The sequence below is a fragment of the Delphinus delphis genome, chromosome 3, assembly GCF_949987515.2.
Source record: "Delphinus delphis chromosome 3, mDelDel1.2, whole genome shotgun sequence".
Taxonomy (NCBI): Eukaryota; Metazoa; Chordata; class Mammalia; order Artiodactyla; family Delphinidae; genus Delphinus; species Delphinus delphis.
The window spans coordinates 164,080,961-164,106,636 of record NC_082685.1 but is presented as its reverse complement, the minus strand read 5'-3'; the positions used below and the strand labels follow the sequence as shown (position 1 = coordinate 164,106,636).

General features: G+C 47.2%; 1 protein-coding gene across 1 annotated transcript in view; it reads left to right on the top strand.

Moving 5' to 3' along the window:
* ANKRD33B (ankyrin repeat domain 33B) overlaps positions 1 to 25,676 on the top strand; it is a 93,250-nt gene that overhangs the window by 35,084 nt on the left and 32,490 nt on the right. Inside the window, exon 2 of the mRNA XM_060009664.1 lies at positions 11,304 to 11,433. Coding sequence (XP_059865647.1) covers positions 11,304 to 11,433 — 130 coding nt within the window. The remainder of the gene's footprint in view (positions 1 to 11,303; positions 11,434 to 25,676) is intronic.

Sequence of the window (25,676 nt, the reverse complement as noted above, 5' to 3'; positions counted from 1 at the left end):
TTATATCCTCTTTCAGAAAAATAAAAGATCTTTTATGAACAGTGCCGTTGCAGGAGCCATGCACACATTTTAGAAGTGCACACAAAAAGAGGTCATATCACACACAGTTGTCCCTTGGTATCCGAGGGGCATTGGTTCCAGGACTGCCCCCCTCATACCAAAATCCATGGGTGCTCAAGTCCCTTATAGGAAATCATGTAGTATTTGCATAGAACCTACACAATCCTCCTATGTACTTTATTATTTTTTTAATTAATTAATTAATTAATTTACTTATGGCTGCGTTGGGTCATCGTTGCTGAGTGTGGGCTTTCTCTAGTTGCAGCGAGCAGGGGCTACTCTTCATTGCGGCACGTGGGCTTCTCATTGTGGTGGCTTCTCGTTGTGGAGCATGGGCTCTAGGCACGTGGGCTTCAGTAGTTGTGGCACACGGGCTCAGTAGTTGTGGCTCGCGGGCTCTAGAGCACAGGCTCAGTAATTGTGGCGCATGGGCTTAGTTGCTCTGCGGCATGTGGGATCTTCCTGGACCAGGGCTTGAACCCGTGTCCCCTGCATTGGCAGGCAGATTCTTAACCACTGCCCCACCAGGGAAGTCCCCCTCCTATATACTGTAAATCGTCTCTAGATTATGTATAATATCTAATTCAACGTAAATGCTATGTAAATAGTTACCAGAACACAGCAATTCAAGTTTTCCTTTTGGAACTTTCTGGAATTTTTTCCCCAAATATTTTCCATCCGCAGTTGGTTGAATCCAAGGATGTGGAACCCGTGGATACGAAGGGCTGAATGTACACTGTTCTGACCTGTGGCTATTTTTATTTTTACTTAATGCTACCCTGTGAAGATCTTTCCACATCAGCTCACGCATTTTGGCCTCATTCCTATTGGGGGTGACATAGTGCCACATAGAGTGTGTGTTTCATTAGCCCGTCATCTCCACGTATAGTATATTTGGGTTGTTTTCAGGCTTTTGCAGGTACAGATCCCTTGACGTACTTTTGATGTCCCTAAAATGAATCCTTCCGACGGCTTTCGTTTTCTTTGAATGCAGCTGTTGTTTTCATGCCTATTATTATTCAGTCCCAAATCAAAAGCACCAGCTTAGAGCGATACTTACCACACTAAAGGCAACTGTCTTCTTTGAGGTTTTCTTGGGACCTCAGGTCATTTCCTTACTTGAAGGTGGAAGTAAGATAAAGAGCCCAGAGCTCATGTCATCGTGTGTCAGCACCTCGGTTCAGAGTAAGTTGAGTACTTGCTCGAGGTGGGAGGTTCTGACACATCTCAGGGGCGTTTCATTCGTTCAGTAAATGCTTATTGAGTGTCTTGCAGACATGGGGCACTGGGGAAAAGTTAAAAAGATGTGGTCTTTCTCCACTTGGAGCTTACCTCCCAGTGAGGAGTGGAGTGTGCAGGGCAGCCCAATGAGAGCATCAGAAGATGGGTAGAAAAGGGCTGAACCAAGATGTGGAGGAGAATCAGACATGCGACAGGCAGGCTGGGTGATGGGGGCTGGAGGGTGGGAGGAAGGGCACCCCAGGCAGAGGTGCGTGCACGACCTGCAGAGGCTCGGAGGCAAGGAAACTGAGGCAGGAGTAGGGACAAGGGATGGCTCTGGGGAGAACCCAACCATAGGGACTTAGTTCAGAAGCCCTGGGTGGCAACCATGCTCAGGCACTAAATGGTACCCATGGAACAGTGGTTCCCCGGTGGGTGGACTGGCCTCGTGTAAGATATTTTTGGAATATGTGGCATGACATGGTTACCAAATTTTTATTTTTCAAGCTAAGAAAGAAATTTAAAAGATAACCCTAAAGTTCCTATCCCTGTCATTTTTATAAAGGAAAGTAAGTTTTATGCCCAGTCAAGTAGCAAAGACATAATCTTAAAGAACAGTTCTTTCCAAGGAAAAAATAAAGAGTAACTATTGACACATTTATAAATATACACTACTATGCATATTATATAATAAGTTATGTTTGGATAGGGTATGTTAGCTGTGATAACATACAGCCCCAAATCTCTGGCATTTAAAATAACCAAGTCCTGCTTCTTGTTCATTCACGCTCTTGTGGGTTGGCTGGAGGTGATGGTGGGGCTCTGGACTCCATGCCTGCACACACCCAGGCTCAGAGAGAGACATTCCGGCTCTCAGCTTCAGGGAGAGTCAAGGCAGAAAAAGAAAAGGGAATGTGGCATGTCCTGCACTGTCCCTTAAAACTTCTGCCTGGAACTGACACATGCCATTTTGCTTGCATTTCACCAGCCAATCAGAGAGTCCAGTCGGAGGTCAAAAAGGAGTGATAAACGCAATTCTACCATGTGGTGGGAGGAGTAGATAATGTGGGAACAGTTAGCAACGACCACAACCGATTGTCCTTGTGTTTTTGTTGTGTATCTAGTTTTTGTTGTGTGCCTTCACCAGCTCCTTCCTGGCCCATCACATACTTGGGTGAGTATGCACCCTCTACATGCCAACGATAGCGTAAGTGAAAGAGAAGGGAGAATGTCCATAACGACATTTTGGAAGAATCCTAAGGCTTACTCAGGACAGCAAAACACACTAGGTGGTGAGCTTCCAACTATTTATTTTGCTGCTAGACTCTGAGTTCATTTATTATTTATAGCTTGACATTATTGAGGCAACAGCTCTCCACAGCAGTTCCCTTTGCCCCTTTCTAGGCGACAAAAGCCTATTCCTAGCAATTTAAGCACGTCTTAGGGCATCTTCTTAGGACCTATTGTTTCATTAGTGTCTCATGAAAAATTTTAATGTCGATTACATGTTAAAATCCTAATATTTTGGCCATGTTGGGTTAAATAAAATATTACATTATTAAAATAAATTCCACCCATTTCTTTTTGCTTTTCTTAACATGGCCACCAGAAAATTTTAAATATGTGGCTTACATTTGTGGCTCCCGTTATATTTCTGTTGGTTAGTGCTGACCGCGAATATATAAAGAACTCAGGCTGATCAATAAGGAAAAGAAGCCAATAGGAATTAGGCAGAGGACATAAATTATTCACTGAAGAGGAAGTGAGGTTGGCCAATACACATATTGATTAGATCTGCAATCTGACTGATAGTCAGGAGAGTGCAAGTCAAAAACACAATAACAATGTGTACGCATGCAGTTGGTGAAGGTTGAAAAGTCGCTGTTTACTCACAGTACTGGGTATTGATGAGAATGAAGAGAATTGTAACTTTCACACACTGAAGGGGGCGTCTAGGTAGTTGCAGTCACTTTGGAGAGCATTTTGGTACATGTTCTACCCACAGCTAGTCCACTTACCACAAGCGTTCTCACCGGAGAGGCGATTTTGCCCCCCAGGGGACATTTGGCAATGTCTGGAGACATTTTTGGTTGTCATAAATGAGAGTGAGGGATACTGCTGGCCTTTAGTGAGTAGAGGCCAGGGATGCAGCTAAACGTCTCACAATACAGGGGACCGCCACTCAAACTCAAGAGCTATCAAAGGCCCCCAAAGGAAAATAGTTCTGTGGTCCAGAAACTCTGACCTAGGCACGGATTCCAAGGTTGCCCTAGCCTAGGTGCATCAGGAGATACAAATCAAAGTTTTCATTCCAGGGCTCCATATTTACAATTGGGGGAATTTGGAAGCAGCTTAAATGTCCGTAAGTTTAAGGGATAAATGACTCATGAGGGACCCACCCGCAGAGGTACTATACTAGTCACGATGTGGAAAGATCACCCGTCCAGCACTGAGTAAATCAAGTTGCAGGCTCACATGTACGTGGAAATACTATTTTCCATAAATACTTAAACTACAAAATAGTACTTTATGTTTTATGTATTGTGTATAGATGCATGCATGCAGAGTAAAAAATCAAAAGCAAAATCAGGAAGGCTAACCCATCAGCACCAAATAGTGGTTGCTTCTGGGGAGAAAGGTACATGAGGGAATTACTTCTGGAATGTTGACTGCGGACAGAAGTTTGAAGAAATTATGACAAAATATTAGCTTTTGTTATTGTAGCCGATGAAACATGGGTGTTTGTTATATTACTTTCTGTTTTAGTTTTCTTCAATATTGGATTTTTTTTTCCACGATGAACACGCCTGCGCGCTTGCTGAAGTGCGCCGCGGGGTCGGTAGTATCCAGTGCCAGCCTGTGATTAGGCGTTGTGCCTGGTTCTGTTTGGTTCCCCAGTGTCGACATGGGCCCTGGCACAGCTCAGCCCATGGTAAGTGTTTGCTGCACAAGGTGTACATGGGATGCTCCATGGGGTTCCTCACTGTGAGCTGTCTGCTGAGAGGTGCTTGGCCACACCCTGCAGTGCGATGACCCCTCGGGACCTGCCTGCTGGCCAAGTGGTCACCCCCAGGCCCAACCGCTCCTCACCAGACCTGGACATGCCCTTCACCCTCTGAACTTCTAATGGCATATTGCAGAGAGTAATCCAGCTGAAGATACTAAAAATCACACCTCCAAGAGTCTTGTGTGTGTTCAAAGGGAACTAGATGTCATAGCATGTAAATTGCATGCAAATCTGAATGCCTGGGGAGACACTGCAGAGGGGAAGTCTGCTGTTTGGGCTTTGCTGTTGGGTTCATTCGACAGCCCTGACTCAGCCGGGAAGGGTTTCACAACACCATTTCATAGTTCAGTGAAATGTTGAAGACCAGCAATGGTGGGCTTCCTCACAAGCCGCGTGTTTTAGGATTCTCCACCTTACAGGGGGCGCCCTCTCTCACGATCATTCGAGGTTAGGCCCATGGAAAGGATTTCCACCTGTGGAGCTGGGCTTGTAGCCTCATTACCCACCATTTTTTCTGTAATACATTGAAATAATGAACTGATGTCATGGGAAAATAGAATTATTAAGGCTTTTATAAGATACCCCTTCCCTTTAGAATCTCAGTGGGAGAACAGCTTAATTAGATGGTCGGAAGGTGTTTTCAAAAGACTTTCAGAATGGAAAATCCAAGTCAGTCTTGCGCTGGTCTGTGTGTCTGCATCACAGAGCAAGGCTGAACCAGGAATCCAGTCCCTCATGGGGACCTCATCCCTCTTACTGTGACCAAATGGTATAATTGTACCATTGTATTTGCTGTGATCAAATGGTATAATTTATTTTCATGCTGGATTCGATCTTCATCCCCCAGTGGAATATCCTTTTCTTAAGTCCCGGTATTAATTTGCATCGTCTTTAAAGTTAACAGAGGGAAACTTTGCTGCAGTCTTAGTACTAGAAGGCCAGCCTAGTAGCTGTTTTATTATGTCTGTCTGACAGATTTTCAGGCTCACCAGCAGTCCTCCTGAGATTATGGGCTTTGCTGACTACCTCCCATCAGCCCCTTGACCTCATCAGCTATCCCAGTTGTAAACATGTCTCAAGGAACCCGGAAACAATCCTCAGAGTAAAACGTCCTGTCACACACATCTGCAAAAGTGTTTTTGTTGGTTTGTTTGTTTTGTTTGTTGGGTTTTTTTTGGCCGCACTGTGCGGCACTGTGGGATCTTAGTTCCCTGACCAGGGATGGAACCCGGGTCCCCTGCAGTGGAAGCGTGGAGTCCTTAACCACTGGACCACCAGGGAACTCCCTGCAAAATGTTTTATGAGATACATAACACCAAAGCCACATTTACAGAGTGATAGTTTCGATGAGAATTATTTAAGGTCCGCAAGTTCAGGCATTGTTACTGTGAGAGTTGCTGGGCTCTTTGGCCTTCCACCAAATGTGCAGGAGTGACGCCCGTAAGTGTACGTGCCAGGCCGGGGTTGGGCAGTGCCTGCTGCCCAGAGGGTCCCGGCCATGCCCTTGCCATTGAATGCGATGGTGCAAAGTTCAGATCCACTTACCATCTAGGAAGAAACTTTACTGAAGCCCTAGTCCTCGTTCATTTATTCAACAAGTATATATCAGCTCAGCTATGTTCTCAGAGCTGGGGACCTGGCCGTAACCAACATAGATCAAATTTTCATCCTGGAATTTACTTTCTTGTCATGGTGGTTAATCATAAATGAGATTACCGAAACAATGGCTAACACATTTTACCCAACAAATTATGCCCCCAGTAGCGGTGACGCATGGTCACCTTTTAGAAACATAGTGTAGCTTAAGAAGACCAGAATTCTCAAGTTCTTTCATAAAGTCACATAAACTTTTCCCTGCCCCCGTCGGTGGTATTATTATGGAGAAAGGCATAGACATCAATTTTCAAGTAGCTGAGTGTACTCTCGGTTCTGGACCTAAAAGTTATACAATGAATGGTGGAGTTTTTCCTTACAGTCGGAAATGGGCACTGTCCTGTTTCTTCTGTATGGTCAGGGGAGTTACTCTATTACTGTGCCATATGGCTGTGGGGTTTGTACGTGCGTCTTGGTGCTGCAGTCTCCCCCTTGTTCGTCTCAATCTGTTTCTTTTGCCCACTGCCCCCCTCCCCTCTTCACAGATGGTTCTTTTTTTCAGTTGTTGTTATAAAACTGTATTTCCTCACGAGACTGTTGTTAAACACCGTGTTTGCTTTCTTGTTTTTCATTGTGAAGTAAAGTCGTGTAAGTTCCTCACGAATACGGCTTTGTTTTAAAGAATTCTAATGGTACCAAAATGGAGTGAAAAGTGAAATTAGTTCTCTGAAGTGTTCCTTCCCCAACTACCCTGTATTAATCCGGGGTCTCCAGAGAGCTAGAACCAGTAGAGAGTGTGTGTGTGGTGTGTGTGTATCTATAGACATGTAGAGAGACACATGGTTAGATAGATACGTATATTGATTTTTAGAGAGATACAGCTATATAGTTAGTGAGATTTATCCATAGCTGTCCATTTATATCTGTATCTCTGTATATAGGGGGATAGAGACATTTATTTTAAGGAATTGGTTCACACAATTGTGGAAGCTTGGGCGAGTCCAAAATCGGTAGGGTGGCTGGCAGGCTGGACACCCAGGGGAGAGGTGTAGTTTGAGTCCAAGGGCAGTCTGCCAGGAGAATTCCTTCCTGCTTGCGGGGGCGGGGGGGAGTGTCATTCTTTTTCAGTTCAGGCCTTCAACTGAGTGGATGAGGCCCACACACGCCATGGAGGGTAATCTGCTTTAGTCAGTATCTACTGATTTAAATGTTCATATCATCCCAAAAATACTGTCACGGAAACACCTGGAGTAACGTTTGACCAAATATCTGGGTACACATAAAACTAACAGACCTCTATTCCCCTTTCTTCTGCAGAGGATGCTAATTCAGTATTTTGGTGCAATCCTTCCAGATGTTTCCGTGCATTTGCTAGTGTGTGTGTCTGTGTGTGTGTGTGTATTGAGAGGTTTAACACACTTAGAGGATGATCTTCTTTCTTCACCCTCCCCTTTCATCTGTTAATGTAATAAATGATGTTGTTAGAATCCTAGTGTTATATCATCCTTTCTTCCTACAAGGAATAGGGCTTTGGTCTGTTTATCTTTGGTTTTTCATGTACAAATGCTTACAATTTTTAAGCAGAAACATCTCAACTTTATTCCGTTATCATTGCTCTGACTTTTCCACCGTATGTAGGCTTTGAAAATTAGGGCTGTATTTCGAGGGCCTAGAGTTTCCAGCTGACCGCTAAATGGGGGCTTCCACTTGTAGGTAGCTTACTTTTTTTTCCCTTAATAATAATATTTTATTCTCATGAATGCTTTGTTTGTAATTTAAAAAATAAACTGTCTGTAGCTTCAGGGAACCACGTGCCAGTGGGCTTCTGACAATTCGGCGGGTGGACAGTACTTTCCTTTGTGACAGGTCCTTTGTTGAATGGTCTTGGGAGGCCGTGGTCAGGGGTTGCTAAAGATGGTAGCTCCCCTCCCAGCTTCCTGTCGGGGGCACTAAGATGACCCAGCCAAAACAGGGTTTAAGTTATAGCTAAACACTAGTTTTAAAAATAGAAATGTCAGTCGTTTGGAACAGATTCCCAGAAAATAGGTGATAAAGGTAATGATTTTTAGTAGTAAGGGAAGTCTCTGTGGAGCCTAGAGCTACTACTTCTGTGTTCAATACCATTTTATCCTGAGCCCTTAAATTGCATTATCTATTTTTTTTTCCTGATAATCTTCATTTCTGACCTAAGGTTATGCTAAGATTTCCAAGGCCGCCATCAGAAGGGGCTTACTTCACATTTAGGGAAGGCTTACCTTAGGGGCTGGAAGGGGCTGTGGTTCTAGAACAGACCCCCTTTTGATTGGGGTAGGAAGAAGTGGAGGTGAGGCTGATTCCAAAAGAACCAGGAACCAGGAGCCCTGGAGAGCATCCCTTTATTTATTACCTGCCAAAGGGAAGTCTTCCTTTTAACCGGAATCCTTTTTTTTTTTGGCTATACCACGTGGCTTGCAGGACCTTAGTTCCCTGACCAGGCATTGAACCTGGGCCCTCAGCAGTGAAAGTGCACTGGACCACTAGGGAATTCCCTGGAATCCGTAACTAATGGTTGGGTTGGCAGGATTGGTGAAAGTAGATGTCCTTTGAGATGTTTCTGTAGGGTGGGTTTGAAATATGTGTTAAAAAAACTCTCAGAATAACTCTTTCCTTTAATCCAGAAATACGGCTTCTAAGAATGTCCTCTGAGAAAATAAGAAATGATATGCACACAGCCTCAGCTCTAGGAATTTTCATTGCAGGTTTGACTCAGAGAAAAACAGGAAAAAAATCTCAGAGTCCAAGAATAGGGATCCATTAAATAACTAAGATTCTGCCATATGTATGATACCCCACAGCCGCTGGAAATGTTGACGCAGAATTACTTTTATTGGTAGATGTTGCTGTATATTCCTGACAGACATATAGGAAATAATCCTGTGTTTTGGTTTAAAATTTTTTAAAAAAATGTGTGTGTGGGTGTGTGTGTGGGTGTGTCTCTGTGTGTGTGTCTGTGTGAGATTGTGTGTCTGGACTGAAAATTTTTTTTCTAATCTATGTTTCTGGATGTTTTCTCTGTAGCAACTATGAGCTCCTTGTGGAATTATATAAAAAGGAAGTGGCTACATTTTGTGCAGCATGCCTCATTTATAAGTCAGGAGATGATTGTAGAATATTCGAGAAACACTGTCATCCAAAGAAACTCAGAGCGAGACTGCAGCATTTACGATGCGGGGAATCCCAAGTTTTCCGGACCATTTATGCAGCAGTGAGTTGACAAGTTAGCTGGGAGGATGCAGGTGTTGGGGGCAGTGACCTCTGGTTATCAGAGACACTGAAAGCTTAGAAGTAGAGCCTGCCTGGGCTGACTCCATGCTTGTTTCTCCTTAAAATTAAATTGTTGTGAAACATTTCATTCTGTAGATAGAATGACCTATTTCAAAGAATGCACAAGCAGGAAGGTATTAGATAGCCTTTACTGTAGTCACAGAATTATACAGTTCACTTTGCTGTAGTATGCATGTCAGTGTTAAAAAATGAATGGTATTCTCTAAAACTTTAAAAATTCTAATATTTGACATTTAATATATTTGGGCAGGCAACTAGGAGCCTTACTGAAATAAGCGTGAGGGGTTGCCCGTGCCCTCTCCTCATTCCATGAACAATTACATTCTTATTAAAAATCTGGCAAAAATAGAGCTGGGCCACTGTGGGATTGCCCTAAACTTAAGGTTTGCGTCCCCGAGCGCTGGTGGGTGCAGCTGGCAGGGCTCAGGGTCACTTGATCATTAACTCTGGATCTTGAATTCTTACCCTGGGTTGAATTTTAGGATCTCACTGAATCCTTTGTTACAAGGTGACTTAATCAGCTTGGGATGCTATAACAAAATACCGTAAAATGGGTAGCTTAACAACAGAAATTTATTTCTCACAGTTCTGGAGGCTAGAGATCTGTGGTCAGGGTGCCAGCACGTGGGGTTCTCGTCCTGCTTCCTGGTGCATGGTGACCACTGTCATCACCTGTCCAGCATCTGCAGGAAAAAACACCCTGTGGTGTTTTCTTTTTCCTGATGTCAAGCGCTGGGGTTTTCTCTGACACCAAATCCATGTCGTTTTTCCACACCAGTTCTCCGACACCAGCAGGGTGTCTAACAATTCAATTCAATTCTGACACTATCTAGAGTCAGCAAGGACTCCATGGGTTAAGGGCTCAGTCCCCCAAGACTGCCCCCAGCTCAGATGCTAGTCGCAGGACCCACGGGCCACCTTCTGCCTGACTGGCTATAAATCTGGGGTTTCCCGCAGCCCCTCCTCGGGTTCAGTAATTTGCTAGAACGACTCACAGAACTTAGGAAAGTGCTTTACATCCTGCTGCTGCTTTATTATAAAGTCTGTAACTCAGGAACAGCCAGATGGAAGAGAAGCACGGGACCAGGCATGGGGGAGGGGTGCGGGGCTTCCATGCTCTCTCCCGGCACCTCTGTGTTTTCACCAACCCAGCAGCTTTCTGAACCCCGTTGTTTAGGATGTTATTGGGGTTTCATTAAGTAGGCATGATTTGCTCAGCTATTAAATCATTGGCCATTAGTCCTTGGACTCAGTTTTCCACCCTCTCCTCCCCACCCCAGAGGTAGGAGTAGGGGTGAGAGGGGCAGTGGAGCTTAAAGATCTAACCTTCTAATAAGCTCTCCTAGAGACCAGCCCCCATCCTGAAGCCACCAAGAGTCATCTCGTTAGCATCCAAAAAGCAAACTCTGAGGGTTTTAGGGGCTGTGTGCCAGGAAAGGGGGTCACCACAGCCCCACCTGGTCTCCGTGCTCCCACTCTTAGAGTCTGTTTTCCACCCAGCAGCCAGAATTGATGCAAACTATTGACAGCGGACTGCCCCAAACGTTCCCCATCTCGCTCAGAGCAAACTCCAGTCCTGCCCTGGCCACTGAGGCCACCTGTGGTCACCAGCCTCCAGGCTGGTCCCTGGGCAGCCAGGTGTGGCCTTCTGCCTGCCCCTCCCCCTCCAGGTCCCCTTGGCGTCTTCCCCCACCTCCTCGGTCTGTGCCCAGCGCCCCATCTCAGTGAGCCCGCCCCAGCACCTGTTCCAGACTGAGCCGCATGGCCCCGGGGCTCACAACTGCCCTGATCCAGTCTACTTTATAGCACACTTACATCTTAGGTCTGTAGTTGATGCCTCTTCCTCCCGTTAGAATGGAACACCCCGAGGGCGGGGTCTTTGTCCCTGAATTTCCAAGCACAGCACCTCGCTCTTCGCAGCGCTCAGCACACACCTGCGAATGGACCATGGCCAGCTGCTCTAACCTGGTGCTGAGAACCCGGAGTGGGTTCTCACCTCACTCCTGCCCGTCGTGCCCAGCAGGGCAGGGGATGCACGCTGCTGTTGGGTGTTGATGCTTGCTCTTCCCCTCTGACCTGCTTCCCTCTTCATTTCTAGACCGGCCTCATTGTTGCCTGCTACCACGGCTTTGTGGATACTGTGGTGGTCTTAGCAGACTGCCCCCACGTTGACGTCAACTGGCAGGACAGCGAGGGCAACACGGCCCTAATCACGGCTGCACAGGCAGGTAAGACCCAGCTTCTCTTCCCTCCCAGGCAGTGGTGCTGGGGGCTGCACTTGACCTCGCTCCTGAGATTGACGGCAGAAGGATGTAGTTGATCAGAGGTCGTGCTTTACTGCTAAGAGGGACAAGGAAAGGGCTGAAGGTGGGTGACATTCTCTGTGTGTGTTTGGGACAGTGTGTTGCTGCGTCCAAGCTCATACTGCTCTCTGCATGACAGGCTGGTCAACCCAGCGGTGAGGTGTTAGGGTGAGGAACAGTGACTTTATTCAGAAAACCAGCAGACCAAGAGGATGGTGCAGGTGGACTGGTGTCCCAAAGAACCGTCTTCCGTGAGTTAGAATTCAGGCTTCTTTTATACTAAAAGGGGAGGGGGTGTGGCTGGTTGTGGGAAACTTCTTCCTGCCAGAATCCTTCGTTCTTGCAGCTGTCTGAGCAGGTCTGGTCACAATGTTCCTATAAACCTCCAACAAGACAGTTGTTTTCTGTTTTGCAACTTTTTATCTCTATGTGGATGGAAAAGCGTTACACCTTTAGAAGTCAGGGCCTGGAGAACGAGCTCTCCTGTATATTTCAGGCTATAGGCAACATTCCTTTACAAAAGGTGCAGAGCCAGCATGACTAAGCACAGGCGACAGAGCACAAAGGTGAGAGCAAAAGGAATAGACCTAGTAGGGAGTCAGGTCTGCTGTCTGTTCCAAGTGCAGTTTACGCACTAGTGCAGGACTCAGCGTGGGGCAGAGCTAGCTCTGAAACTGCCCGAAGCCTTTCCACATGAAGCTGCCCCGGAAAGCCAGCTCCACGTCCCCTACCCCAGAGCACTGCACCCCACCCTGTGCTCCCGGGATCTGGGAGGTGCTGGTGAGCTCATGAGTGGAAGAGGCACTAGTGACAGTGAATGTATACAAGTGGACGTGTTTATGAGGTAACCTTGCACTTGGCTTGGGGATGTAAAGGAAACCAGGGACTTCTTGCGGAGAGTGTATCAGTGTAACAAGGTGAGGCTGGTAGTGAGAGCGCTTTGTAAAGGGTAAGTGAACTTCGTCCTGGGATGTTCATCTCCAGAGGTGGTCCTTATGCCAGCATTGCCAAGTGCCCTGTGCACAGCTCTCCTCTTCTGGAATTGTACTCAGACATTTTGGGGACAAACATGAAACTGTGCTCATCCCTTCAGAACTGCGCTTCCTTTGTAACCGTGGTACTAACCGGGTTTGTAATAGACCACTTTCAAAATTCTTGGCCGTCAAAATTACGTCTGTTGCATCACTCAGGTTCTCAGTTTCCAGCAGAGAAGCTACTTCTGGCTGAGTTAGGAAGAAAAGGCGTTTGTTTATTAAAGAATGTGGGTCACCGTTGCTGAGAGTTGTTGAGAACCAGACTCAGGGCCGGGACGCTGCAGAAAATGCCCCAAACCACACAGCGTGTTGACTGTGGAAAGGGAATTTCTGCCACTGCCACCCAAGGGGGACTTCCCTGTCCTGTCTTGCATCACAGGCCCCTGTGTCTAATCAGCGTGGGTGACTGATTGCGGAGCCCAGTGGAAGCAGAGACTCAGCATCTTGCAGTTTTGTCCCCATAACGGGAAGTAGTCTGTGCTCACCTGCTTTTCAATCGAGAAGCCTAAGGCAGAAAACCCCCCAAACTTAGCCAGGTGTCAGGGCTGTGCTCACACACGTCCACCTCGTCAGGTGTCAGGGCGTGAAGCTTTCCCTGCGTGGAGGCGCTCCAGACTTTGAAAGCCCAGGTGCACAACGTCCTGAACAGCAAAAGAGTAAAAGGATATTGTGAGAGGCGTTCAGTGACCGTGACCTGATCACTCATTACCCCCACTGGCCAAGAACCTGGGCAGGGACCAGGGGTGGTGAAGTGAAGGGCACTTCTGCCCTTGAGTAATTGTCCAGCTAAATGGCCATCTGATGGGGCTCTGATGAACAGGTGCGCTGAGAGCCTTGGCGTGAGAACACCCTGTCTAGCCTGGTGGTTTGGGACAGGGGTCGTGGAGGGGGTGGGCATTGAGCTGGGCATTGCAGAGGTCAGAGGGAGGCCATGCCAGCCGATGCACCACAGAGCTTCAGGACCAATAGGGAGCCAGGCATGTCTTAGGAAGAGCCAAGGACCATGTGTGTCTAGGATGGGGGAGGGGTGGCCCCACGAGGAGGCAGGGGACCAGGTCATCAAGGGCCTAGATACAATGCGAGGGAATGCGTTTGAGTGGCGTGAGGCTGGGTGTGTGGTGACGGGCGAGATGATCCTGGTGGGCACAGAGGCTGTTTCAGAGAGCAGAGAGGGAGCAGAAGCCGAGTGGCAGAAGGCTCAGGTCCTGGTGGTCGTGATGGTGGGCTGTAGGGGAGAGGTGGGTCTGGGCTGGCTTTCAGCCTTTGGAATGCCAGCTCAGAGGGGTGTACATGAAAGGAGCGGTGGTCGGAGAAACGTTGCCTCCACTCGGTCCCCAGGCCTTTGAAATGCTGAGCCATCTAAGTGAGAGGTCTTCACGGCAGGAGGAAAGTGTGGAGCGTCAGACTCCAGTCCCTGCCGGAATACAGAAGGGATGCCAGGCGTTCCTGAGCAGCAGGGCCAAGGCATGGACGAGAGCACGAGTCTCATCCCGGAGTATGAGAAAGTACGAAGGCGAAGTTACTTATTGATTTGCGAGAGCTCTTTATGTATGTAGGGATATTAGTGGTTGTTTAATACCCATGAGGCACTTTCTGAATTCTTGCCTATTTGAAAATGTTTTTATTTTGTTTTCATTCAGAAAATAACAACTTGTCTTTTGCTTTTTTTAAAAAAAAATTTCATGTTGCAGAGGAATAGTCTAAGAGTCCAGCCTAATTTTTGTCTTTGTTGATACCCTGTTTCTCAGCCTATAAAGATCTCCTGCCCCCTATCCTTGAGAAGAACCCAACCAACCACCACCAACAAAAAAAAACCCAACTGTCACTATCGTATATTTCCATTCCTGCTCTCTGTGTTTGACTTATATTAGGCATATTTTTACTTCAGGAAACACTTTTCTGTTATCTCTTTGAACACTGCATCTGCCTTGTTTTGTTTTTGCTTTCTGGGGTTCCCTCCTCTTAGGTGTAGGTTAGGTCCTCACGTCACAGCTTTCTCTCATCATTGTTTTTTTCTTTTCTATCTTCTACTCCAGGATCTGTGGAAATGCTTCATATTTCTTCATCAGTTTGTTTTTATGCTATTCATTGGGTTAAATTTATTTTTTTCTTCATGAGAATACTTATGTCTTAGCCCGTTTGGGCTGCTATTACCAAAATACCATAAATTGGGAACTTAAACAATAGAAATTTATTTCTTACAGTTTTGGAGGCTGGAAGTCCAAGGTCAAGGTGCTGGGCCATTTTGTTCCTGGCATGCATGTGGCATCTTCCTGCTGTGTCCCTGTACGGTGGAGAGAGTAAGATCCAGGTCTCTGGTGTCTCCTTTTATGAGGACACCAGTCCTGTTGGATCAGGCACCACTCTTCTGACCTCATTTAACCTTAAGTTACCCGCACAAAGTCTCCATCTCCAGTACAGTCACGTTGGGGGTTCGGGGCTTCAACATAGGAATTTGGAGGAAGATAACGTTTAGTCCATAACGCTCATCTTTAAGCAGAGCCTGTGCTTCCCTGAACTGGTTTATTTAAGTCAAAGATGACACAGGTCCTTTCAAGGTTAGAGAGAGGCCCAGCAAAGGGAGAAGGAAAGGGATCCATGTGCTTTTTAGGCTCTGGGTCTGAGGCCTGGGGTGCAGAGGGAGAAATCCAGGCGGGGCTGAGGGCAGTCACAGCGGCAGCTCCCGTCCCTGGGCTGCAGGCGTGCGGTGGGGCAGCGGTCTGTGCCGGCCAAGGTTGAGCACCACACACCCCTACCTGGTGTCGTTTCTGTTGGCCGCAGGAGCTGGGCGTGGGAGCACCTCAGGTCTCCTGCTTGGCTCATGTGCCTGGGCGTTGGAAACGGCATCAGTGGGTCTCCGTGCATCCCCGCAGCCCCCCTTTTTCCCTGGGGCACTGCTGGAGTTGCCCCAGGTCTACCCAAACACATGTAATGCACAGACTCATGGACTTTGAGAACGAACTTATAGCTACCGGGGGGAAGGGTGGGGAGAAGGGATAGTTAGGGAGTTTGGGATTGACACGTACACACTGCTATATTTAAGATGGGTAACCAACAAGGACCTGCTGTACAGCACAGGGAACTCTGCTCAATGTTATCTGGTAGCTTGGGTGGGAGGGGAGTTTGGGAGAGAATGGATACACGTATATGTACGGCTGAGTCACCTGAAACTATCACAACATAGTTAATCGGCTATACCCTAATATAAAATTAAAAGTTAAAAACAGAAACAAAAACAAAACCCTGTAATGCCCCATCCTTCCCTACAGCTGGCTCCTGTCTCCACTGCCTCTGACAGAAATTCCTTTCTGGAATTCTGGCCAGTGGATGGTGTCCTTCTGTGGTTTCTCGTACCGATAAGGCTTCTCCCTATTGCTTTGGTCATGGGCGGGAAACTGGGACAGGGGACAAGACTCCTGTGTTCATGGCCCTCCTGCTGTGACCTCAAGAGCGCTGGTGGTCCACAGTGGAGCCTCCCCTCCAGACAGAGTTAGACTGGAGGGCAGTTGGCAGGACTCACATGGCTGGGGTGTGTTTAAGTATATGGGTACCAGAGGTGAGGGCATGGCAGGGGGGCGGGGATGTGACCCAGACCGGGTCGTGCAGGAGGCTGGCAACGTGGTGGCCATCCTGGGTGCTTTCTCCACTCAGCTGATGTTCTTATAAGCTGATCGTAGAAAACGATACACAATGTTTGGAAAAAAACAACACATAAGCAATTAAACACATAAAGCAATTAAACTTAAGGGTGAAGATCTCTTAGCTCCTCACTCTTAGTTCTTTCCCGTTTTACTTTCTAGAGGTAATAACCATTGTTAACGACTGGATGCGTAGATAAGTTCCTTTCCATCTTCTTTTATAGAAACAAAATATTGTAACGTATTTTCTCTTTTTCCTGGCTTCCACGATCCTCGGCCTATTGACTGATTCGTCCAAGTTCTGTCTGTAGTGTCTGTTTCTTAACCACTCTCACCTCTGCGTGGTCCCCGCTCCCTCCACGGGGGCTCTGAGCCCTGGGACACCCACCCAGGGCTTCGGGGGTGGGGGAGGCCTCCTGGCTCTGCCCACCGGAGCTTTAGGATTGAATTGTTTAGGGGGAGGGGAAGGAGGGAGAGTATGGTTCTTGTGCTACTTTAAAAGAAATCCAGGGCTTCCCTGGTGGCGCAGTGGTTGAGAGTCCGCCTGCCGATGCAGGGGACATGGGTTCATGCCCCGGTCTGGGAAGATCCCACATGCCGTGGAGCGGCTGGGCCCATGAGCCATGACAGCTGAACCTGAGCATCCGGAGCCTGTGTTCTGCAACGGGAGAGGCCACAGCAGTGAGAGGCCCGCGTACCGCAAAAAAAAAAAAAAAAAAAAAAAGAAGTCCAATTAGAAAGCATGTCCTTCTTTCTCTTAATTGCCTCCATGTGAGGAAGCGATTTTTCCCTAATTTATTGCCGCAGGTGGAGGTCATGACCTCACGGGGCTGCTTCCCCCTCTGAGAGCAGCCTTGAGCTTATTACTGAACCAGACTTGGGTCTACTCGCCGCAGGCAGTAAAGCCAGTGTCCTGACAGCAGGTGTGGTGGAGGAGAGGGCAGCGTTCACTGCAGGCACCAAGCAAGGAGTCCAGGCAGCTAGGGTTTAAAAGGCCCGAAATCCCCAGAGGCCTTCAGGGAGAGGTTTTTAAAGACAGGGTGAGGGAAGGGGCTGTGGGGTGTGTGATCAGCTCGTGGACGCTCTTCTGATTGGCTGGTGGGAAGTAACTGGGAGTCAACATCATCAACCTTCTGGTTCCGACCCGTCTGGGGGTCTACATGCCTGTGGGGAGCATACGGTTAACTTCTCCCACCTGGTGGGGACTTTGGGATCTGCAAAATAGCTTCAAGGACATGACTCAGATTCTATCGTCTATAGCCCTTGAGGAGGAACTCAAGGGCCTTGACTTTGTGTGATGGCGAAACCATTATTAATTTGTCTGGCTTGCCTGTTTTCCTTTGTTTCTGCGTTTTCTCACTTCTCTGATTAAATTTGTTCTTTGGAACTTGGGGGAGGCCCACGAGGCTAAAGTTTTTCTACCAACAAGAGGAAGGCAGAGGACACGGGGTGGTGGTCTGTCCTGTGAAGGCCTCATAGGGTCCTGCCCGGTTACAGGCGGGATCGCTGTCACCCACAGGTGGGTAATCTATGTTTTAACCCAGATTTGGTTAAAACACGGATTTCTGGGCCCCGCCCCAGGAGTTCTGGGTTGTGTAGGTCTGGGGTGGGGCTCGAGACTGTGCCTTTCAGTGAGCTCCCCGGTGATGCTGATGCCGCTGGTCTGGGGACCTCACTCTGAGAACTGGGGCTTTCCATGTTCCTATACCGAATGATGACCCAGGGTGCCTGTCAGTGGGTATAAGAGCCAGGGGTGGGGTGGGGTAGGGGTAGTTCATGGACCTGGGTGAGATGTCGGAGGGACACAGAGCTGTCGCTAAATCAAAGGGAGAATAAAGGAAAGCAACTGAGCATCTGCTCATGACTTTCATGTACTGTTTGACCAAAGAGAGGCTGTTTGGGCTTTCAGCTGATAGCATCAAAAGATGTCCCGTTTTAATCCAATTCCATAACCAGCTTTATTTATTTGATGATGTCTTAATTCCAAAAGATGTCTAGTAATACATGCTTACAGTGAAAAATCACCACAGAAGTATTATTATATAAAAAAAAGAAGTCCCTTTTCACTCTCCCCAATTCTCTCATTGACTGACCACGTTCCAGCTGGTTACGTTTCCAGAACTCACTCTCTCTCCTTTTAAACACAAAGGGTGTGCACGCACCTTTTATTTCCGTGAATGGGGTAATTCTGTAGAGACTGTGATTTTAATTTTTTTCACTCAGTCTATCTAGGAGATCTTTCCGTGTAGACTTGTGCACACGAGATTTCCCTGCCTCTTACAGCGGCACACCCGAGTGATGGTGTGTTCGGGGCCGTGTCCCCCGAGTCCAGTAACTGAGACAGTTCGGTAAGCCATGGGTCATCCATTCTATACAAGATCCTCTTTTTTTTTGTTTTTTTGCGGTACGCGGGCCTCTCACTGTTGTGGCCTCTCCTGTTGCGGAGCACAGGCTCCGGACGCGCAGGCTCAGTGGCCATGGCTCACGGGCCCAGCCGCTCCACGGCGTGTGGGATCTTCCCGGACTGGGGCACGAACCCGTGTCCCCTGCATCAGCAGGTGAACTCTCAACCACTGGGCCACCAGGGAAGTCCCACAAGATCCTCTTTTAAAACAAATATTTATTCAGCAGTCACTTCATGTCCAAGGGCTGTGCTAAGTGCTGGGTCTACAGGGCGGGCAAGGGCACACGTAACCCCATCTCCCAAATTTAAAGTCTAGTGTGCACGGGTTTCTGAATGAGGCTGTTTCAGACCACGCTGGAGTGGAGCCCTTTGTGTTGATGGGCTGGGGACGAGGGGCGCATCTCTGAGGAGGGCGTACCTGTCAGCATCCCGGCCGGAAACAGGTGGAGCGGCAGGTGCGCTCAGAGTCTAAGCTGAGGAATGGGTAAGGGGGCTGTGAGTAGAGGTGGCAGCAGAGCTCAGGGGCAGGCCCTGGAGAGGGAGAGAGCCCGGGAAGGCTGCCCCCAGGAGCTGGGACCTGGGACACCTGGGCCACTCAAGGAGGGAGGTGGGCAGGGGACAGGGGCTCATACCCGCCCTCCTTCCACCGGGCCCCTGCTCAGTCACACCTGAGACTTCAGGGCTAAGGAACCTGGCAGGTGTGGTCTGTGGCGGTCAGAGCAGGGCAGAGAAGGAAAGAGAAGAAATGCACGGATAGATTCTTAGAACTCAACCACTTCATCAAAGGACGCCCACCTTTTAAATGTGCACATTACGTAGCCCCTGCCGAGTGGCCCTTAGGAAAAGCTGTACCAATTTATATTTCCCACCACGTTCCCAAAGGGTTGAGAGTTTGTCAACTCAAAATGGACTTCGCTTGCTCTTTGTGTTTCCCTGATTCTTATTGGAGCCTAGGATCTGCTGCAGTGCTTTTGGGCGCAGTCTACTGAATACCCAACAAAACAAGCTTCAACGATGAGGAAACAGTCTTCTCTTGCAACATGATGTGTCTGAAGGCAACAGTTGGGGGGTTGCTTCACCGCATGACTTCCTGATGTCAGGACCTGGAGCCGGCTTCTCAGAAATGCTCCTGACCTTTTGCCTCATGGTCCCAAGATGGCCTGGCAGCTCCAAGCAGCGTGGCTTCACGTTACAGCACAGGAGGCTTCAGGAAGGAGGAACAAATCCCTGTCCGTGTTCTGTTCCCTAAGATGGGACAACATCTCCAGAAGCCTCCAGCACAGCTTCAGTTACATCTGCCAGGGTTGCATCACACACCCTGCCCCAGGCAAAACGAATCGCTGGCCAGGGCGGTGGAGTGACCTCAGTCATCTTTGGCCCCCGCAGAATCTGTGTGGTTAAGGAAAACTGTAAAGTGACCACATGTTTCTATTATTTGATATCGCAGCTGTGTAGCTCATCTGAGAGTCGGGAGTGTAAATGAGGATGCAAATGCCTGGGTCTGCCTGGCCGTGTTCTCTGCGAAGTCTCACCTTCTCAGGTCCTTATGCAGAATAAAGATACAGCTGAATCTAAGTTAGGCCTTTACCATGGAGAGGATATATGAAAATAAAGCCTCAAATAATCCCTAAATCTCATTCAGCCAGTAATTTCAATTTCTACCTTACTTCCCCTAACAAAAGTATAAAGTAGGATATAACCAAAGAAATGAATTACACGCCCCGGGGATGGCGTTAGGTGTTTACTTTCTCCGTTTCTTCTTCCCCTTGAACAGAAGAGCAGGAGTAAGATGAAGTGAGAAAACTGCAGGGGTCCTTCTGAACTGGTGATACTATCAAGCTGGTTCAGTACAAGTAACCTCTGGTGCGTCCTTAAAACTTGTTATTCCTTGAAATTATCTTTAAGATTTTGGAGGAAATGCACTGAGAGCCAGCCTGGCATTATTCATGTCACTTGTTTGCTGGGGACAGGGCGGCAGTGAGGCTCCCAGGAGTGGCTGGCAGGCTCAGGCTGCCTGTGTGTGTTCTGAATTGTGAACTGGATTTGGGGAGTGTCCCGCTTCAGAGGAGAATGTAGGACTTGGCCTGAGGCAGGCCAACGCCTCTTCATTGTATTTATCTTATTATCACTACAGCCGATCACGATTTCTAGTCTGACTTCATTGTGATTTTTATGGATTTTTGAAGTGTTTTCCTTGTACTCGGTTTCTACTGTTTTAAGTACATTAGAACTTGGCACGTCTCTGAGGTTTCCTAGCATCGCCTCGCCTTTTCCCGTAAACTCCATTTTTTGGAGCCTTTCTGACTGAGCACAGCAATGCCACCTCCTTCGCAGCAGCTGGCCCTGCTCCTTGGTCAGACAAGAGGAAAGCCTGTCTGTGCTGCCCGTCCCCTGCTCCCCTTGTGCATTTTCCCCTCCTCTGGATGGGGACGAAGAATCTGTTCTCTTCCTCAGTGCTGCTGGGACCTGATATTTCCAATCAACAGTTCCCTCTACTGGCCTGGTTTGGAAAAGTATATTTTGAGTACCTGGTGTCAGACCAATCAAGTCTGTAGACAGCCCTAATTCCATTTTTAGGTCTGCACATGTTTATTGTCTGTTCCCTTTCCTTGAATAAAGGAATAAACAAGACATTTAGCCCATCATTGGTACCCAATTACATGCTGAATTAATAATTGTGATGGCCATGTAATCTTAGTTAATGTGGGTTATGGCTTGAAAATTAGCAACCTTTTTGATAAGTGAATTTTTTCAAGGGAGAAGTAGGAATCCTTCCGCCCTTTTACTTACTAAATATTTATTGAGCTTGCAGTCAGTTGGCAGTTTTGAACTTATGAGCAACAGTGGTGGCTGTGGGAATCCACGGCCACCTGGAAATGTGGACCATGAGGCATGATGGTTCAGGTGCCTAATCCAGGCTTGGGGGACCAGGGCAGAGCTTCCAGTGGAAGGGAAGGCTCATCAGATAATTGGGTAGAAAGCAAAGGAAGAGTATATCAGGCGGGGAACTAGCCTGGTGCGAAGGCCACCAGATTAGAGAAAGTGGGGTACACGGCTGAATTAAAAAGAGAGTTAGGATTAAAGAGTCGAGGAGAAGGGCATTGGTGCAAGAGCTGAGGATGAAGCGGGGATATAGGGGAGGAAAAATAACCTTCTCTCTACCCTTCTGGGTTCCCAACTGAGACCCCTGTAATAAAAGACTAACAAGAGAGGACCGGACATCTATAAACACGCATGTATAAATGGGGGACACCCAGGGAAAAATGAATAACTCAAGGAAGTGGCTTAGAACTCTGGCTTATAAGTCATCTTCCATAAAGAGCAATACATCTGTGGAGAAATGACAGGACAAGGGAAAGCAGTTTTTGAAGAGTTCTCATCACAAAGAAGAAAAACCATCCCCCCCCCCTTTTTGGTACCTATATGAGATGATGGATGTTAACTAAACTTACTATGGTAATGTTTCACAATATATGTAAGTCAAATCATTATGCTGTACACCTTAATTTAACACAGTGATATATGTTAATTATATCTCAGTAAAGCTGGGGAAACATAAAGCAATAAAATAAGAAAATGTATGTCCTGCTTTTAGGCAAATGGGGGAGGACAGGGAACTTTTCTTGTAATTGCTTCTTCTCAGTTGCCTTCAGCTCAAAATAAATGTCAAAGTTGCATGTTTTGAGGTGGCATATTCTGCTGCCCTTCAGAGAGCAGGGTCAGATAAAGAAGGAGCTAGCTAGTTAAAGAGTTGAGACTCATCTAAAGAGTAGAAGCCATGACGGGTTTTAAGTAGTTGTTGTGCTGGTCAGAAGAGTTTCTTGCTGGTAGTGTGGAGAATGGGGCAGAAATCGGACCAGGAAGTCCAGGTAGGAGAGGGGTGGACCCCAGGAAGGATGTGGTGGCCCTCATCTAGGTTAGAAGTGGGGATGGAGAAACATGGACAGGTTTGGAAGATGTTTAAGAGGTGGCATTGGCAGAATTCCATGATACTTGGATGGGGAAGGGATTAGGGGAGGGCTGAAGAGAAAGCCCAGATTTCTGTCTTGGGCACCTCTGTCAGTTATTGGTGGTATTCATCATTGAATAAGGAATGTGGGTGAGAGGAGCAGGTTTGGAAGAAACATGTTTTGGGTTTGATGTGTTGAGTTTGCTTTGTTGGTGGGATGCCCAAGATGAAATATCCAGTAGAGATATTTAGGTAAGAAACTCAGAAAGAGAGATTAGCTAGCAATAAGTGATCTGGAAGTTTTAGGATGATAACTTGATCCATGAGAGGGGATAGGATCACCAAGGGAGAGTGTAGGGGATGAGAAGAGGGCTTAGTCATACGTCTGCGGAACAGTGGCATTTCAGAAAGCAGAAAACTGAAGAATTCACAAAGAAAATTGAGTGGCTGGAGAGAGAGGAAGAAAAGCAGAAGGGTGAGCTATCAGGACATTTGCAGAAAGTGTTTCCAAAGGATGGAACAAGCAAGTGGTAAATGCTACAGAGATGTCTAGTAAGATGGGAACTGACTAGTAACCATTGGATATTGCTACAAGACAGTCATTGGGGAATGATGGAAGATGGTTTCAGGAGAATTGGTGGGGGGTATAAGTAGCAAGAGTGAGAGTAGAAGACTCTGGAAGTTAGCCTGAAAAGGTGTCAGATGATTGGTGGTGGGTGGCGAGAATACAAAGACAGGTCCTGGGGATTACTGTTGGTCACTGCAATGAACTGGATGTTTATGTCTTCCCTCCAACTTAATACATTGTATCCTAATCCCCAAGTGATAGTAATAGGAGGTGGGGCTTTGGGGAGGTAATTAGGTCATGAGGGTGTAGCCCTCATGAATAGAGTTAGTGCTTTAATACAAGAGACTCCAGAGAGCTCCCTCACCCTTTTTTCCATGTGAGGACACAGCAAGAAGATACCTTATGAACCAGGAAGCGGGCTCTCACCAGACACTGAATCTGCTGGCATCTTGATCTTGAACTTCCCAGCCTCCAGAACTGTGAGAAATAAATGTTTGTTGTTTAAGCCACTCAGTCAATGGCAGTTTCTTACAGCAGCTTGAATGGACTAAGACAGTCATATATATTTTAAGATGGGAGACCCTTGAGCATATATACCAGCTTACTGCTGCATGACCACCCCCAAACTCTAGTTTAAAATATGTTTATAGTTGATGCGTCTGCGGATGGGCTGGGGATCGGCTGATCTAGACTCCCTTTGCTCGTGTGTCTGTGGGTGAGCTGGACCATTCAGCCGGGTCTGCTCTGCTCCGTGCATTTCTCATCCTCTACCTGGGACCATTGTATCAGCCTGGCACGTTCTTCTTAGGGAGATAGCTGAGGCACAAGTGTAGAAGGAGTCCCATCAGTGAGTGTGTTTCAAGCTTCTGTTGGCATCATGCCTGTAGATGTCCTGTGAGCCAATGTTCTTCTTGACAGAAGAACTTAGAAGCCACGTGGCAGAAGGCAAGGTGAGGAATTTAGGCCGTTAATACAATCTGGTGGGAATGAATTTGCAAGGCGGGAGAGGTTGAAGAGAAAGAGGAAGTAGTTTGTAGCACAAATATATTCCCCAGAAGTAGATGGGGAATGGCTTTAAAGCACTGCAAGGGGAGGAGAGATTGGCATCTTTAAATAGGAGAAGAAACACCCTCCTTTTCACTAAGAGGGATGTGGGGAAGTTTTGGGAGTGGTGGGGGAAAGTTGAGGGGGTTCCCTTGTGGTTTCAGTTCCCTCTATGAAGTAGGAGGTGTGTCATCTCCTGGGAGAGGGGTTTGCTGTGAGGTAGGTGACTTAAGAGTTGGAAAGTTTAGAATTCCCCCCTTGGGGTTTGGGGGATTGTTGCTCAGTGGAAATCAAGAGTGGCTATGATGCTTCTAAGAACATATAGATATTAACCTTTTTCTTTAAAAGCATGACAATGAACTGAAGGGAGCTTTCCTTTTCTTTGGTAACATAGATAGCTTGAAAGATAGTCCAGCTTGGCTACCATGGACTTCTATCCCCCGTACACTTTCAGAGAAAATGCCATTGGCCATCCAAAGCGAAGCCAGAACCCTGGGGCTGGGGTGGTACCAGGAGTCATCTTTGACTTTTCTCTTTCTGTTACTTGGCTCAGCCCAATAATCACCAAGACCTGTCCATTTACTTCGCTCTGAGTCAACAACTCCTCTCTACCTTCCGGCCCTCCCCGGGGGCTGGCCACCATCTCCTCTGTCCATTGCACACCCACTTGGTGAGCACTCCGCCTCCCCCACCGCTGGTGAGGCTTGTGGACGGTGTGGACGGGATCCACACCCGGCAGCCAGTCAAGAACCATCGTCCCTACCCTGCAGTCTTATCGAGTGGCCCTAGCCTAGATCTCCCTTTCAGAAGATGAACTTTTGATTACAGAAAAACTGTAAAGATTGTGCAGAGAATTCCCTTATACCCCACACCTGGTTTCCCCTTTCGTTAGGCTCTTACACTAGGATGATACCTTGCACAAAACAAATAAACCCATATCGATGCATTTTTTTTGAATTTTATTTTACTTTTTTTATACAGCAGGTTCTAATTAGTTAACTATTTTATACATATTAGTATATACATGTTAATCCCAATCTCCCAATTCATCACACCACCACCACCACCCCTGCTTCCCCCCTTGGTGTCCATACATTTGTTCTCTACATCTGTGTCTCTATTTCTGCCTTGCAAACCGGTTCCTCTGTACCTTTTTTCTAGATTCCACATATATGTGTTAATATACGATATTTGTTTTTCTCTTTCTGACTGACTTCATTCTGTATGACAGTCTCTAGGTCCATCCACGTCTCTACAAATGACCCAATTTTGTTCCTTTTTATGGCTGAGTAATATTCCATTGTATATATGTACCACATCTCCTTTACCCATTCATCTGTCAATGGGCATTTAGGTGGCTTCCATGACCTGGCTATTGTAAATAGTGCTGCAGCAAACATTGGGGTGCATGTGTCGTTTGGAATTATGGTTTTCTCTGGGTATATGCCTAGTAATGGGATTGCTGGGTCATATGGTAGTTCTGTTTTTAGTGTTTTGAGGAACCTCCATACTGTTCTCCATAGTGGCTGTA